At 39.2% G+C, this 12,658-nt stretch overlaps 1 protein-coding gene across 1 annotated transcript; it reads left to right on the top strand.

Moving 5' to 3' along the window:
- The first annotated feature begins 1,926 nt into the window (after window positions 1-1,926).
- On the top strand, window positions 1,927-5,113 carry LOC143509697 (chemerin-like receptor 1). Its single transcript, XM_076998533.1, has 2 exons — window positions 1,927-1,994; window positions 3,999-5,113. Exon 2 carries the CDS (start codon window positions 4,031-4,033, stop codon window positions 5,081-5,083), a length of 1,053 nt encoding a protein of 350 aa, XP_076854648.1. The 5' UTR covers window positions 1,927-1,994; window positions 3,999-4,030; the 3' UTR covers window positions 5,084-5,113.
- The last annotated feature ends 7,545 nt before the right edge of the window (window positions 5,114-12,658 follow it).

Below are 12,658 nucleotides of genomic sequence, written 5' to 3'. Positions count from 1 at the left end.
CCTACGATTATAAGGAGAAGAGTTAAACACTGAGGCCAAATCTGCACTATACCTTGGGCAAACCTCTGTGCCAGTGAGGAGGCACAAAATATCCTGGAATCGTGCACCGAGCCGGGCCATTTTGCCTCAATGTTGGAGAATAGAAATTGGCTGGTGCAAATCATCTAGAACAATGGCAAAAGTGACAAAGAGTGAAAGTTGTTCAAACCCATGGAGCGACATGCTTTACAATTTCTGTTGGGTAGGCAAAACTTGCATGTACCTGTACATTGATGCTGTGAAATGATTTTCAGTTCACATAGTCTGCTTTCATGGGTTCAGATGGAGCCTTTATCCTGATGTGAGTGTAGTCTATAGCACCAATGACATTTGGAAATCCTGGAGAATTAAATTAGTTTTGAATTTAATGAATTTTAGCATGAAATAGTTGATCAAGATGAATACAGAGCACTTCGGTAAGTGCTCTGGATAAGAGCATCTGTTAAAGTCATATAAATTTAACTCCAAGTTACTGCTGTTCTGAAAAAGCTTCTTTTATGGGAAGGATGCCTCTGTGACCAGGGAATTTAATTAATATATTAAGGAAGCGCTTAAGCGCAAGACAAACCTTTCGAATTTCGCGGCATACTGTTGCCTTACTAAGATGTTCTGCATCCCCAACGCTGTATAGAAATGCGCCACTGGCAAAGAAGCGCAAAGCGATACAGACCGTTTGGGGTTTGGTAAGAGCTTTACTACATCTAGTGGTCTTCTCAATATATGGCCCCAGTAATTTACAAAGACACATAATACTGTGTCTTCTGAACCTGTAGCGCTCAAATAAGTAGTCATCCGGAAAGCCCAGTGGATCTGTCCTGTCCTGGAATGACCTTGGAGCTGGTAGCATGAATGCTCTGCGCACTACACACGCTCCCTCATCTACTGGATTCTCTACAAATGGGCATGTCATGGTCAATCAGCCTTCAGCCTTCACTATTAGCTGCTCTTTTTATAGCCTACATTTTGGATTATTTGTATCACCTGTATAAAAATCTTGGTAAGGTAGTTATCTGTATCCATTTCCTTTTTGCACCATTAAGTTAACCACACATTTACATTATTTATACTGAACATATGTGAATTGCGGAGTGATTTGATTTGCTTGTAATTTGAACACAAAAGAGGAAGTATAGGGATAAATATATACCTAAAAGTATCTTCACCTAAATTACTCAGTTATTATTAATACTCAGGTACAAAGAATTGTATTTTTGTGATATATAGATTATGCTAATGTATGTTTGTTGACCATAACTGCGATTAGACACTGTATTCCATTTTACACTGACCTGAATTTGTTAAGATTAAACCAATACATTAGAATGTGCAAAACCTCACTGATTAACAATAAATATGTACTCTGAAGATCGAAATATAAATTGCATTTGGAAATATAATGATTAAATTTTGATAATAATAACCTGCAATCATTCCAAACTAATAATTACAGTACTCCATTAAAAGTATAAAGATATGATATGATATGCTACATCCACAGCAATTTAATGGATAGAACTGCAGCGGAACCTTGTTCCTCAATTCAGTTTCCCGGATGGCGAGACTGACATCACGCTGCTCAGCCAATAGAAGCGGTCCCGCTAAGCTAAGCCTCAACTCTAGCCTGGTATGGAGCAGGTTAGTTCAAACGTATATGTTGCTGTAGTAACTGAGCGAGGCTCAAGTCTAGCCTCTTTTGTGGAACCGAATTTGAGCAAAATGAGTCAGGCTTGTCTTAAAAAGCCCGGCTTACTGAGTTAGCTCGCTTCGTGTAATACCCCCCTGGTAGTTTTAGAGATTAACTGCTGTTGCTGGGGGCGTGTGTAAATCTGTGGTTTGACCAACTTGCAATTGAAAAACAGCCTCAGCTCAGCAAGGAACACAGTTAACTCAAAGGACAATTTCCTTTACACATTTCAAAGTCATTCTACATCATAGAGCCAAGGAGACATTAAATTGTAAGTTAATCATCATTCTAATCTGTACATTCTAATATGTACACTAATTTAGGATTAATCCTGACTGAGTAAAATGCAATATCTTCTAGGACAATATTCAAAAAGGACATGAACGAAATGCTATGTTCGAAATATTGGCAGGCAGGACCACAAACAGAAGACGACTGTAGTAAATGGGTGGCTGTAAGACAGTATAGCAAACTGTGTGTAAATTGTGTATACCACCTTGTATGTAATGCTCAGTATTCATACATATAACAGAGAGAAAGAGGATTTGAAAATTATAGAAACAGAAGAACAAAGAGAAGATAAAAGAAAGAAAGTAAGCATGTGATGGATGGAGCATAGCACACGTCAGACACGTGTATGCAACAACACTACAAACTATATGAAAACTATATGAAAAGAGTGTTTGTGACATTGTGAGTTGTGAGTGACAGTGTTTGTGACAGTGTTTGTGAGTGTTTGTGACACATGCTTCAGGGTTGCCAACTCTCACGCATTGAGCGTGAGACACACGCATTTGACCGTTTTCACATGCTCTCACGCCACATTTCCGATATCTCACGCCGAAAAAAAAAATCTAGTTTATTTACCTGTGATCCACATCTATGATTCAATGAGTTACTAGTTCGCTCTGGCGCCAACCACTGGCGATCGATAGATCGCGATATAATACTTAACTTGTGTCCATTTTGTTCGCCACCCCCGTCGACAACTTATACGTTCGCCCCCCTGCCCCCAATAATTTATACTCGCCACCTCCTCCAGGTTCAAATCTCACTCCAAGCGATCTTCAAAAGTTGGCAACCCTGTGCTTTGTGCCAAAGAATCTTTTCATATTGTAACGTGTGACCCCTCTCCCCACAATAATCATGGCCCTGTTGTTTTCCTTTCCATGTGCATCCTTACGTAGTTTCCACGCCCATGTTCAGTCCCTTGTTTCGTGTCATTAGATTCACATGTAATTAATTAAGGTTTATTTGGTTTAGTATTTAGATGCCCGCTTTCGTTTTCTGAGTTGCTATTGATTGTTTCTATGTACTTGCGTCTCGGCAGAGACTTAGGTTTAAGTTCTGTTCGCTCTTAGGTCAAAGATTTACGTTTAAGTTCTGGTTTTGTTCTTTGGTCATCCCTGAGTGTATTTTCAGTCCTTGTGCTTTACTTCGCGATTTATGTTTTCATTCTTGAGTTGTTCTATCTCTTGTCCCAGTTCATTAGTGTAAATGTAACACTGTTTTGAAGTTAGTTCCTCGGTTAGTCATACGTGTTTTCGTAGTCTGAGTTGTAAGATCTATGCTGTTGTCTGTCGCAGTGTTTTGTGTCGAAGTCATTCCGGAGTGTCATACTTGGTCTTTGTTTGTTTTGTTAATTTTTCTTTAACTGGCTTGGTAGAAGTGTGTTTAGTAGTTCCCTGTCTAGTGTGTGTTTGAGTTGTCTTAATGTATTTTGCATTCTTCTGGATTTGGTGTTTGGTTAAGTTCGTAGTAACCCGATTTTGATATTGTAATTGGAGTGTTGTTGTTGTTGTTGTTGTTGTTGTTTTTTCGCTGTTTATTAATCATGCCCAGTCGTGCTCGTAAGTCTAAGTGTGGTCTGTCAGTCGGTTGTTTGTCTTTCGTTCGCTCCTCCGAGAGCTCATGTATATTAAAAGAAATTGATTTATCTCCGCAATTGTGTCCGCCCCCTGCTCCCTCTGAGTTAGATACGTTACACATAGTTTTCTCAGAATTTTGTTTTGTTCTTTATGCCAAAGAATGTGACATTGCATTCATACTGTTCCTTGAACATAAGTATATAATATAGCCTGTTTTAATAACAGATCTCTGCCCATTTTAAGGCAAGCTTAAGGGACTTTAAATGCCAAAATGCTTAAATGCTTGGAACATGGGTATCGATTTAAACTTTTGCAATTTTAATAGTCAAATCTGTACATTTTATAGCTCAGTAACAAACCTAATTTAGAAAAATGTGTTGTCATTGAAAAAAGTGTTTGCTCTTCAGTTTCAATTTGCTGTATAGAATCAAGAGGCATCATGAACTCCACTGCAATTCCACATCATGACACCAACTATGGAGACTATGAAATTTACTATGGCGATTATGACAACACTGCCATTTTCCCTGCTATAGATCTTCACCAACCAATGTCTTCACCAACCTGTAGAGATACAATGTGTGTGTGCTTAGCAACAATCAATGTGATCATCTTCTTGCTGGGTGTCACTGGAAATGGTCTGGTGATTTGGATTGCTGGATTTAAGATGAAGAAGACGGTCCACACGACTTGGTACCTCAGCCTGGCCATGTCTGACTGTACCTTCCTGCCATTTAATGTCGTCTACTTGGTTAAAGGTGATTGGGTATTTGGGGTCTTCATGTGCAAGTTCATGTCCTTCATCCTGTTCCTCCACATGTTCAGCAGCATCATCCTCCTCGTCTTCATCAGCGTGGACCGCTGTGTGGTCGTTATGCTTCCTGTATGGGCACAGAACCAGCGCACTGTACGCAAGGCCTCTGTGATGGTTATTCTGGCTTGGATCACCTCCGCAGTGCTTAGCACCCCATCAGCCATTTTCCGAGACGTCAGCGAAGATCACATGATGTTAATAAAGAAATGTTTCAACAATTTTATAGTTGGCGGCCATGACCATATTGCTACTGTATTGTGCCGATTCATTTTTGGATTTGTGATCCCGTTCCTGATCATTGTCACCTGCTATGTTCTCATCATCCAAAAGTTGAAGACCAACCAGATGGCAAAGTCCACAAAGCCATTTAAGATCATGACGGTGCTGATTGTGACGTTTGTAATCTGCTGGCTGCCTTTTCACATTGTTGCTTTGATAGAACTATACCACACTAAAGATCACAGTCACAAAATCATCACTGCACAAGCAATTGTTGACATGCTTGCCAGAACAAACAGCTTTTTGAACCCGATTCTTTACACTTTTATGGGGAAGGACATTAATGGGAAATTTTACACAATTTTGTCAAAAATTCAGAGTGTAATTGAGGTGGAGAGCACAGTACAAGGGATGTCCAATACCAGCTCAGGGGAAGGGAAACATTCAGATAGTGTTTAAGGTGTGATGTTTGTGATGAGATTTTTTTGTATGTCATGAATATCATCAACCAGCTTTTCTTAATAACTTTCTTAATTGTCTTTCTTAATAAATTTAAATAAAGTCATGTATGTGAAAGATTTTGATCATTATATTCTGTAAATTCTTAAACATGTTCACATTCACTATACTTTATCTTGACTGGTGCTTTCATAGTCTTGAACATGTTGAGAAGAAATGCATCTAAGTAAGAAGTTTCTTGCATAACAATTACAGAGAAAACATATCCCACAATATGCCCCACCACATTTGGAACCCAGCAGCTACCACAATTTCCTGTGATGCAGCACAGCCACTGAGAAAGTATATGCAAGATGCGAAAGTAAACAGCACTGGTATATACCGACGCAGTATATTCAACAACGAGCCCACAGAACTGATATTCAAATATTCAAGCTCAATCAACCAAAGGACACAATGTCAGACTAATCCATGCTGGCATTGTGTCCTTTGGTGTATTGCGCTTGAATACTTACCAGTTCTGTTGGCTCGTTGTTGAATATACTGCACCGTGCTACAGGCAGCAGGCTGCACGCACAACGTTAGATATCCCAGAAAGGGAGTGAAAAAGTAACAAACAACAGAGGTGAACATTCCTGGTTTAGAAAATAAAACTCCTCCCCAAAGTTTTACTCAAGCTTGCTGGATTTTCTAATTAGTGCAAGCCAGGTAAAATTTGTGGAATCAACACAATCCAGGAAGCCTGAGCAAAATCTTGGTGAGGAAGATCTGGGAAACACACCCAAATAGCCATGCCCTATTTATAATTTTTAACAGGACTGCCCAGCGACTTATCAGGCCCAGACACAATTAGCAGGAATCAATTAGTGGGATTACTGCAAAATCCCACTCTGCTATATTAGCTATATTTTTGAGATATCTATTGTTGAAAATAAATACGCACAGAACTAGAATATTGAAGAATGTTGAATCAAAGTTGAAATTTCAAAGTTGATTTCTAAGTAATTTGTAAATGATTAACATTAAACACTATTTCATTTATCCAACATTGAAACAACAGCAGATTATTTCATCCACATTTTAACTTTGAAGGTCGGTCGTGTGCCAGCTGGGTGCATTCAGTAAAAGATAATGATATATTTTATCATTCAGTAAAAGATAGATGATATATTTTATCATTATTTTTGTAATTACCAATCTAGGTGAAATCTCTGTTCTGTTCATTGCAAAATAAACAGTATCTATAGAACAATTACTTGAACATAAAATGTGAATGACAGAAATGTGAACAGTGCCCAAAGCTACTTAGGTTTGCTTGAAGAATCAGAACAATACCGTCAAGTAATAGACAACATTGAGTAAACGGCACTCCTGTGAAATAATTAATTGATTGAATAAATTTATTAACTCTTGTGAGGCATATGCTACGCTGTTTTGCAGCTTTATACGACCCAGTGTTGCCAACTTAGCAAATTTACCTCTGTCACGTACGACTCTGCCCTTCTGTCAATCAAGTCTGGGTTCTCATTTTCTTCTACCTTGTTTCTGTCTTTCTATGTGCGTTTGTATTTACTTTCAGTTTCTCACCTCTAGTCACACATTTCACCGGTGTCTTATTTAACTACATGTGTTATCATTCAACTTTGCATCCCTTTCCTGACACCCGTGTGTTGTGAATCTGTTCTCCTGGTATCAGCTACGGAACTCTTGAGGGCTGAACAAATTTATAATCCTGTCTATGAACCATGATGATTTTGATGCATGTCTGAAAGATGACTCTAAAAAGAAATAATCTTGACAGTTGGTTTTTGAAATACTTGTCTTGTCATCTGTGTATTTGCCTTCATGGTAATAAATGGGGGGAGGGCAGGTGGAGTAGTGCCCTATAGGCCCTGTACGTTTTTGTCCTTAACGGCATTTTTTCCCCTTTACATTACTTTTAACTTTTATAATTTAAGTAGTTTTGAAACCAGTACTTTCACACTTTTACTGTAGTAAAAAGATTGAGTTGATATTACAGAAGTATTCTTAAACCCTAGTATCTATACTTCTACCCAAGTAATTAATGTGAATACTTTTGACAACTTTGGTCTTATCCCAGATCTCGATTGCTTGTATATTTAATCCACTCGTTTCACTCATGTTTTGTTGGTTTTTGAATTTGTTGCGTATGTGTTTTCTCCTTAGTGTGTTCCTGTGTACGCGACTGAGCTTATCTTTGTGGTTTTTCCCGTGGTTTTCTTCCTGTTATCTGGTATTGTATTTCTTGTTTGTCCTTTGAGTGATGCTGCTTGGTTTTCTTTCTCGTCCGTGTGTCAGATGGGTGTAATTATCTGAGGTAGTTCTGGGTGCTGCACTTGCAGTTTTGAATCTTATTTTGGATTCATTTTATTTTACACATCCTGCTCTTTAACCACTAGAGGGCACAATGGCCCACATGGTGGAGTATGTACCAGTATCCACCAGTATGGATGTACTGGCCCGCAAACTGAAATCAAATACAAGGCTGTCAATAAGACAAAGATTTTTTACAGTATCTGACTTATGTATGATCATTATTGTGTATTAGGATCAGCAGGCAGACAGAAATGCATACATATTATGTACCATTCCTGTACCTTTTAATTAACATATATAACACATATACAGAACACGAATATATACGGTATATTGAATAGTTTTAGTAATGAGTTACAGGAACTAAAACTCATGTTTTATATTTTAATGAATTTGATTTATGTTTATGAAACCTATTGTATTATTTGTTACAGAGTACTTCACTGAAATTATTCAGTTTTTTAAAACCTGTTAAGCTTTCTAAACTGGGAGACAAAAAACCCTTTGTGTTCCCAGTCAAAACTGACCAGTATGATTTATTTATTGAAAACAAATGCCTGAATGTACACAGGAAAATAACTATACTAGACAAGTACTGCTTGAACAATACACTGTATTAACACATTTAGTTTTCTGTTACGTGCCCGACTTGTACCTGTCCGAGTTCTGTGTGCATGTGTGTGTGTGTGTGTGTGTGTGTGTGTGTGTGTGTGTGTGTGTATTTGTTTGTGGGTGTGTTCTCTTGTGTTTACCAGGTTCCTGTTGGACGCCGACTATTGCACCACGGGATCATGGGATGGAGCTTCGGGTATTTCGTTGCTCGCCGGGAATACACAGAGAGACAGAGAGAGAGAGAGAGAGAGAGAGAGAGAGAGTGAACAGGAAGCGAAGAACTCTGTGTTTCGGTGTTGTCTGTTTTTGGCCCATTTGCTTATTGTATGTGGCTGTGGTTCTCCTACATTGGTGCTCCTCCCCTGTAGCCTAGACCCCAGCCAAACAGCTGGGAGGGACCATTTTCTAATGTAGCTCTATAAAGCTACATGTGCCCTGTTCCTCAATTTTGTACTTTCATGAGCATGTTAGGCAATAAATTGAGGTCAGTGCAAGTTCTTTAAAAATATATCTGTGGCACATGGAACTTGTTCATTTGTGTTTGTGGCACCTTTTTCTTTAGACTCCTCCTCCTCTGGAGGGATGTGGTACACACATTGGACATATATTTGTTTAGACTCCTTCTTTAGATTGCTTATTTGGCTGCCGTGGATGTTGCCGATGGTGCATGGCCCTCTTGCATGGCTCTCACCAGTGCAGTAGTGCATGGTGTTCATGGAAGGTGTTGGGCTCCACCTTTCTTTTGCCAAGGTATTCAATGAACCTTAAGGTCTTCTCTTATAATGTTTGTCCTTCCAGCCTAGACTGACCTCCCTCAGTACCACAAAGGCATCGTATGCCGAAACATCAGTGACATAGAAAAATACCACCAAGGGCCAACGTTCCATCGTTCTTTTGCAGGAGTACGTGCCAGTAACCTACTACTATGCTGTAGACACCACACAAAATCAACACATGTAGGCTTCTCCCCTTCAGGTTTGTTGTGGTTACAATGGAGTCTGTGAGGAAAAGTTGAAACCAGGACATCCATTTAGAATATGGCGTGTAATGTTGGCCCTGTGGTCATCCAGACAACATTTGCACTTGGACCACTTCTCTCAAGTGCAGATGACATCCATTTCCATTTTTGGACTGAAATGAGACCACAGATTTAGCTGGGTCTTCCTCCTTTGGGTTGAACTCTGTCTCCAGCCTCTGACACTTGCTTCTCTCCACTAGCCTGGCTTCACTCCTCCTGATCACTGTCATGGTCAAATATGGTGGTCCCAAGCTTCAGATGTAGTAGATCTCTCTTCGGATGTAGTAGATCTCTCTTCAGATGTACTATATTTCTCTTCAGATGTAGTATATCTCTCTTCAGATGTAGTATATCTCTCTTCAGATGTACTATATCTCTCTTCAGATGTACTATATCTCTCTTCAGATGTAGTATATCTCTCTTCAGATGTAGTATATCTCTTCAGATGTAGTATATCTCTCTTCAGATGTACTATATCTCTCTTCAGATGTAGTACATCTCTCTTCAGATGTAGTACATCTCTCTTCAGATGTAGTACATCTCTCTTCAGATGTAGTATATCTCACTTCAGATGTACTATATCTCTTGGCCAGTGTATTTGCTACAGACTGAACTGTGGTTAAGGGCTCAGAATATCTTTTACTTACCAGAGCCTTGAGAAACTTGTATGATGTTGCATTTTTCTTTCCTTTCGTGTGGTTTCCATTTGTAGTACGTGGCTATCACACTCTCACAATCTGCCAATCTATGACTCAACTACACCAAATATAATTTAAGACACTTGATATTTAATCCATTCATAATTGAAATCACATAATAAAAATCTTAGTGTACACTCAGAGGTCACAGAAGCACTTAATACGAGATAATTCATTAGCACATCTCATAATCAACAGCATCTACAAAAAATATGATAAGAACCTACAACAAAAAAAGTCACTGCAGATCAAATACATGCACACAACTCAAAATAAATATAAAAACCCACACCAATATACTGTATATTACTGCCTGGCCAGCCACCGCGCCACCCTGCTAAAGTTCAAACCAAACTACATTCCCAGCCAGCAAGTCTTCTCAACTCGACACTCGGGCTACGACCAGCCGGTACCCATACAGCTCATGACAGAGTAATAGCACAATGTAAACGATCAGTTAAACAAACAAACATCCAAGAGAAAGGAAATGAACCAAGGCAAAACAGCAGAGGCAGTTATTAAAGGAGGCTTCGGTCCACCAAAAATTACGTCTTAACCTGTTCTACTGATCCATTGCTCCAGTGCAACAATACAGTGTTTGCAGACCATACTATACTGCAGTCAATCCAACGTGTCACGGTACGGCGGGCCCCCTACTGGTCGCCCCAGTGTACAGCGGCAGCTGTCCTGTCAATTTTTGCGTTATGTTCGTCCCTCGGGTGGGCGGAGCCCGTGATCCGTCTCACCTGAAGGTCGTTTGTTTGCCTATATCTGTCTTGTCTTTGTACCAGTTGACCGCTGGTTATTATATCCTTCATTTGGATTAGTTCACAGGTTTTTGGTTTGCACTCTTTCTCAATTAAACCATCCTTTTTCCCTGAGACTTGGCGTGATCGCTTCCATTTTATTTCGCTCACCCTGTGCGTCACACAAAGCACACCAGCGTGCTAGATCCCAAGCTGTAAACTGCTGACAAACTCAGTGAGCTTTTGTACATACGACCAAATTGGTTTATTCTTTTATCCACAGCTGTACACGGACCATAACCATAACCGCTATAGCGTAAACACACAATGTCCACGCTGATTACTGTTTGTAATGAGGTTAATTTACAGCCAAAGATACTCTGGTTACACGTGGGATAAAGTCTATATCGTCAACAGGTTATTATGGAGGTTGCCATGGAAGCCACAAAAGAGCACAAGATGTGTGTGTGTGTGTCCATGTATGCATGTGCATGTGTGTGGTCAAAGACATCTGCATGTTGAGGTGTGGAAAAGGAGAGTAGATACTCTATTTTACACACTAGTTGTAATTGCAGCATAGAAATAAGTGTATTGGAAATGTGTTCAAAATGCAATGCTGCTGTACACAGCAGTTGTAATGTGTAATTTTTGACCGGGAACATGGGTGTATGAATGTTCCACAAAAAATGCAATTAAAAAAAAAAATATTTCAGATAAATTTTATTTGTTCTAATACCATGTGTGAACAAAGTCTTGGAACCTCATGAAAAAAGCATCTTTTGGGCACTTATAAGAGAGGAAACCCAACTCGAACACAACATGTGGGTTAATGCACAGGTATTCCAAGGAGTATTACAACCAGGGGCGAGGCTAGGGTATTTTTAGTGGTGCTAGAGCACCACCGTGAGGTTGCTTAGCACCCCCTGGCTCAACACATTTTTTAAATATTATATTATGCAAAAAACTTGCTCTGCACCTGCGCAATACTTTGGTATTGTGCCTCTGTGAGCACTGGGGGCTGGGCACCCCTAAAGACCAGATCCTAAAATCGCCCCTGATTACAACTATACTGAACTATACTGAACTATTGAAATATTGAACTACATTGAACTATACTGAACTATACGGAAGGTATTAATGTGGTTTTAAGTAGGTAATGTTCCAGATGCACTTGATTAATATACTCTGGGTTTGTAAGGAGTAGTACTGAAGGCATTTACAATTTTAAATGTATTTAATGCTTTATTTACCTGCTTATTTATTTTTAATTATTATAAATTTTTAAACTATTTTATAGTACAGACAAAGGTAATTGTATTTTAATTTAATGTACATTCATTTGTCTATTCGCAATGGTCTCATCATATTATGTTACTATGTATTACTTGACTTATCAGACGTTCATTGCTGGATTTAGTTCAGCATGCTGGATTTAGTTCAGCATGCTGGATTTAGTTCAGCATGGTTTAGATTCAAATTAGCAGCTTTCAGCACATGCATCACATAGCAAGTGTGTGTGGGTGTGCAGGGATATGATGGTGGTAAGAGAAGCTAGCTGGTCTGACTGCTGAGCTCCGAAGGTAGTGGTCAATGGGTATATGTGAATCTTGTTTGCAAGACCTTCTTGCTGAAAAACAACACTGAGATCACCAAAATCATGATGCCATGAAGCTTTACTGACAGGAAAAGTATTTCTATTACAGACATTAAAACCAGTTCTAAGTCAAAGTGCCAAAGAAATGGCCTTACTGTATATTTTTGGTATGTTGTTCATATCCTGGTGAGATCAGTGTACCTGATGCTATCTCTCTTACTGGACTTCCCCACTAATTTTATATCTGGCAGTTTACTAAGAACCTCCCACTAATATTATTCATGATGAATTTGACTCTATTCAGTTCAGATTATTTTGATGTTTTCAGTGTTGCATGTCTTGCAAAAGTACTAAACCATTCAGAATACAGGTACTGACTTTAAGTAGAACATGAATTAAATGCCTTGTTGAAAATGTTGTCTGATTACCATAAACAAAAGGCGACTGGTGACGGTAGTTCCTGGGTTGCTGTAACCAAGAACTGTGTGTAAGTTGTGTGTGAGGCCCAGTATGTTTGCATAAATAAAATGCAGAGAAAGACAAACGAGGACGTGGAAACACTGACAGGGT

This window comes from Brachyhypopomus gauderio, chromosome 3 (assembly GCF_052324685.1).
Source record: "Brachyhypopomus gauderio isolate BG-103 chromosome 3, BGAUD_0.2, whole genome shotgun sequence".
Classification (NCBI taxonomy): domain Eukaryota; kingdom Metazoa; phylum Chordata; class Actinopteri; order Gymnotiformes; family Hypopomidae; genus Brachyhypopomus; species Brachyhypopomus gauderio.
The sequence above is the reverse complement of the archived record's forward strand: the minus strand, read 5'-3'. Positions and strand labels throughout refer to the sequence as shown.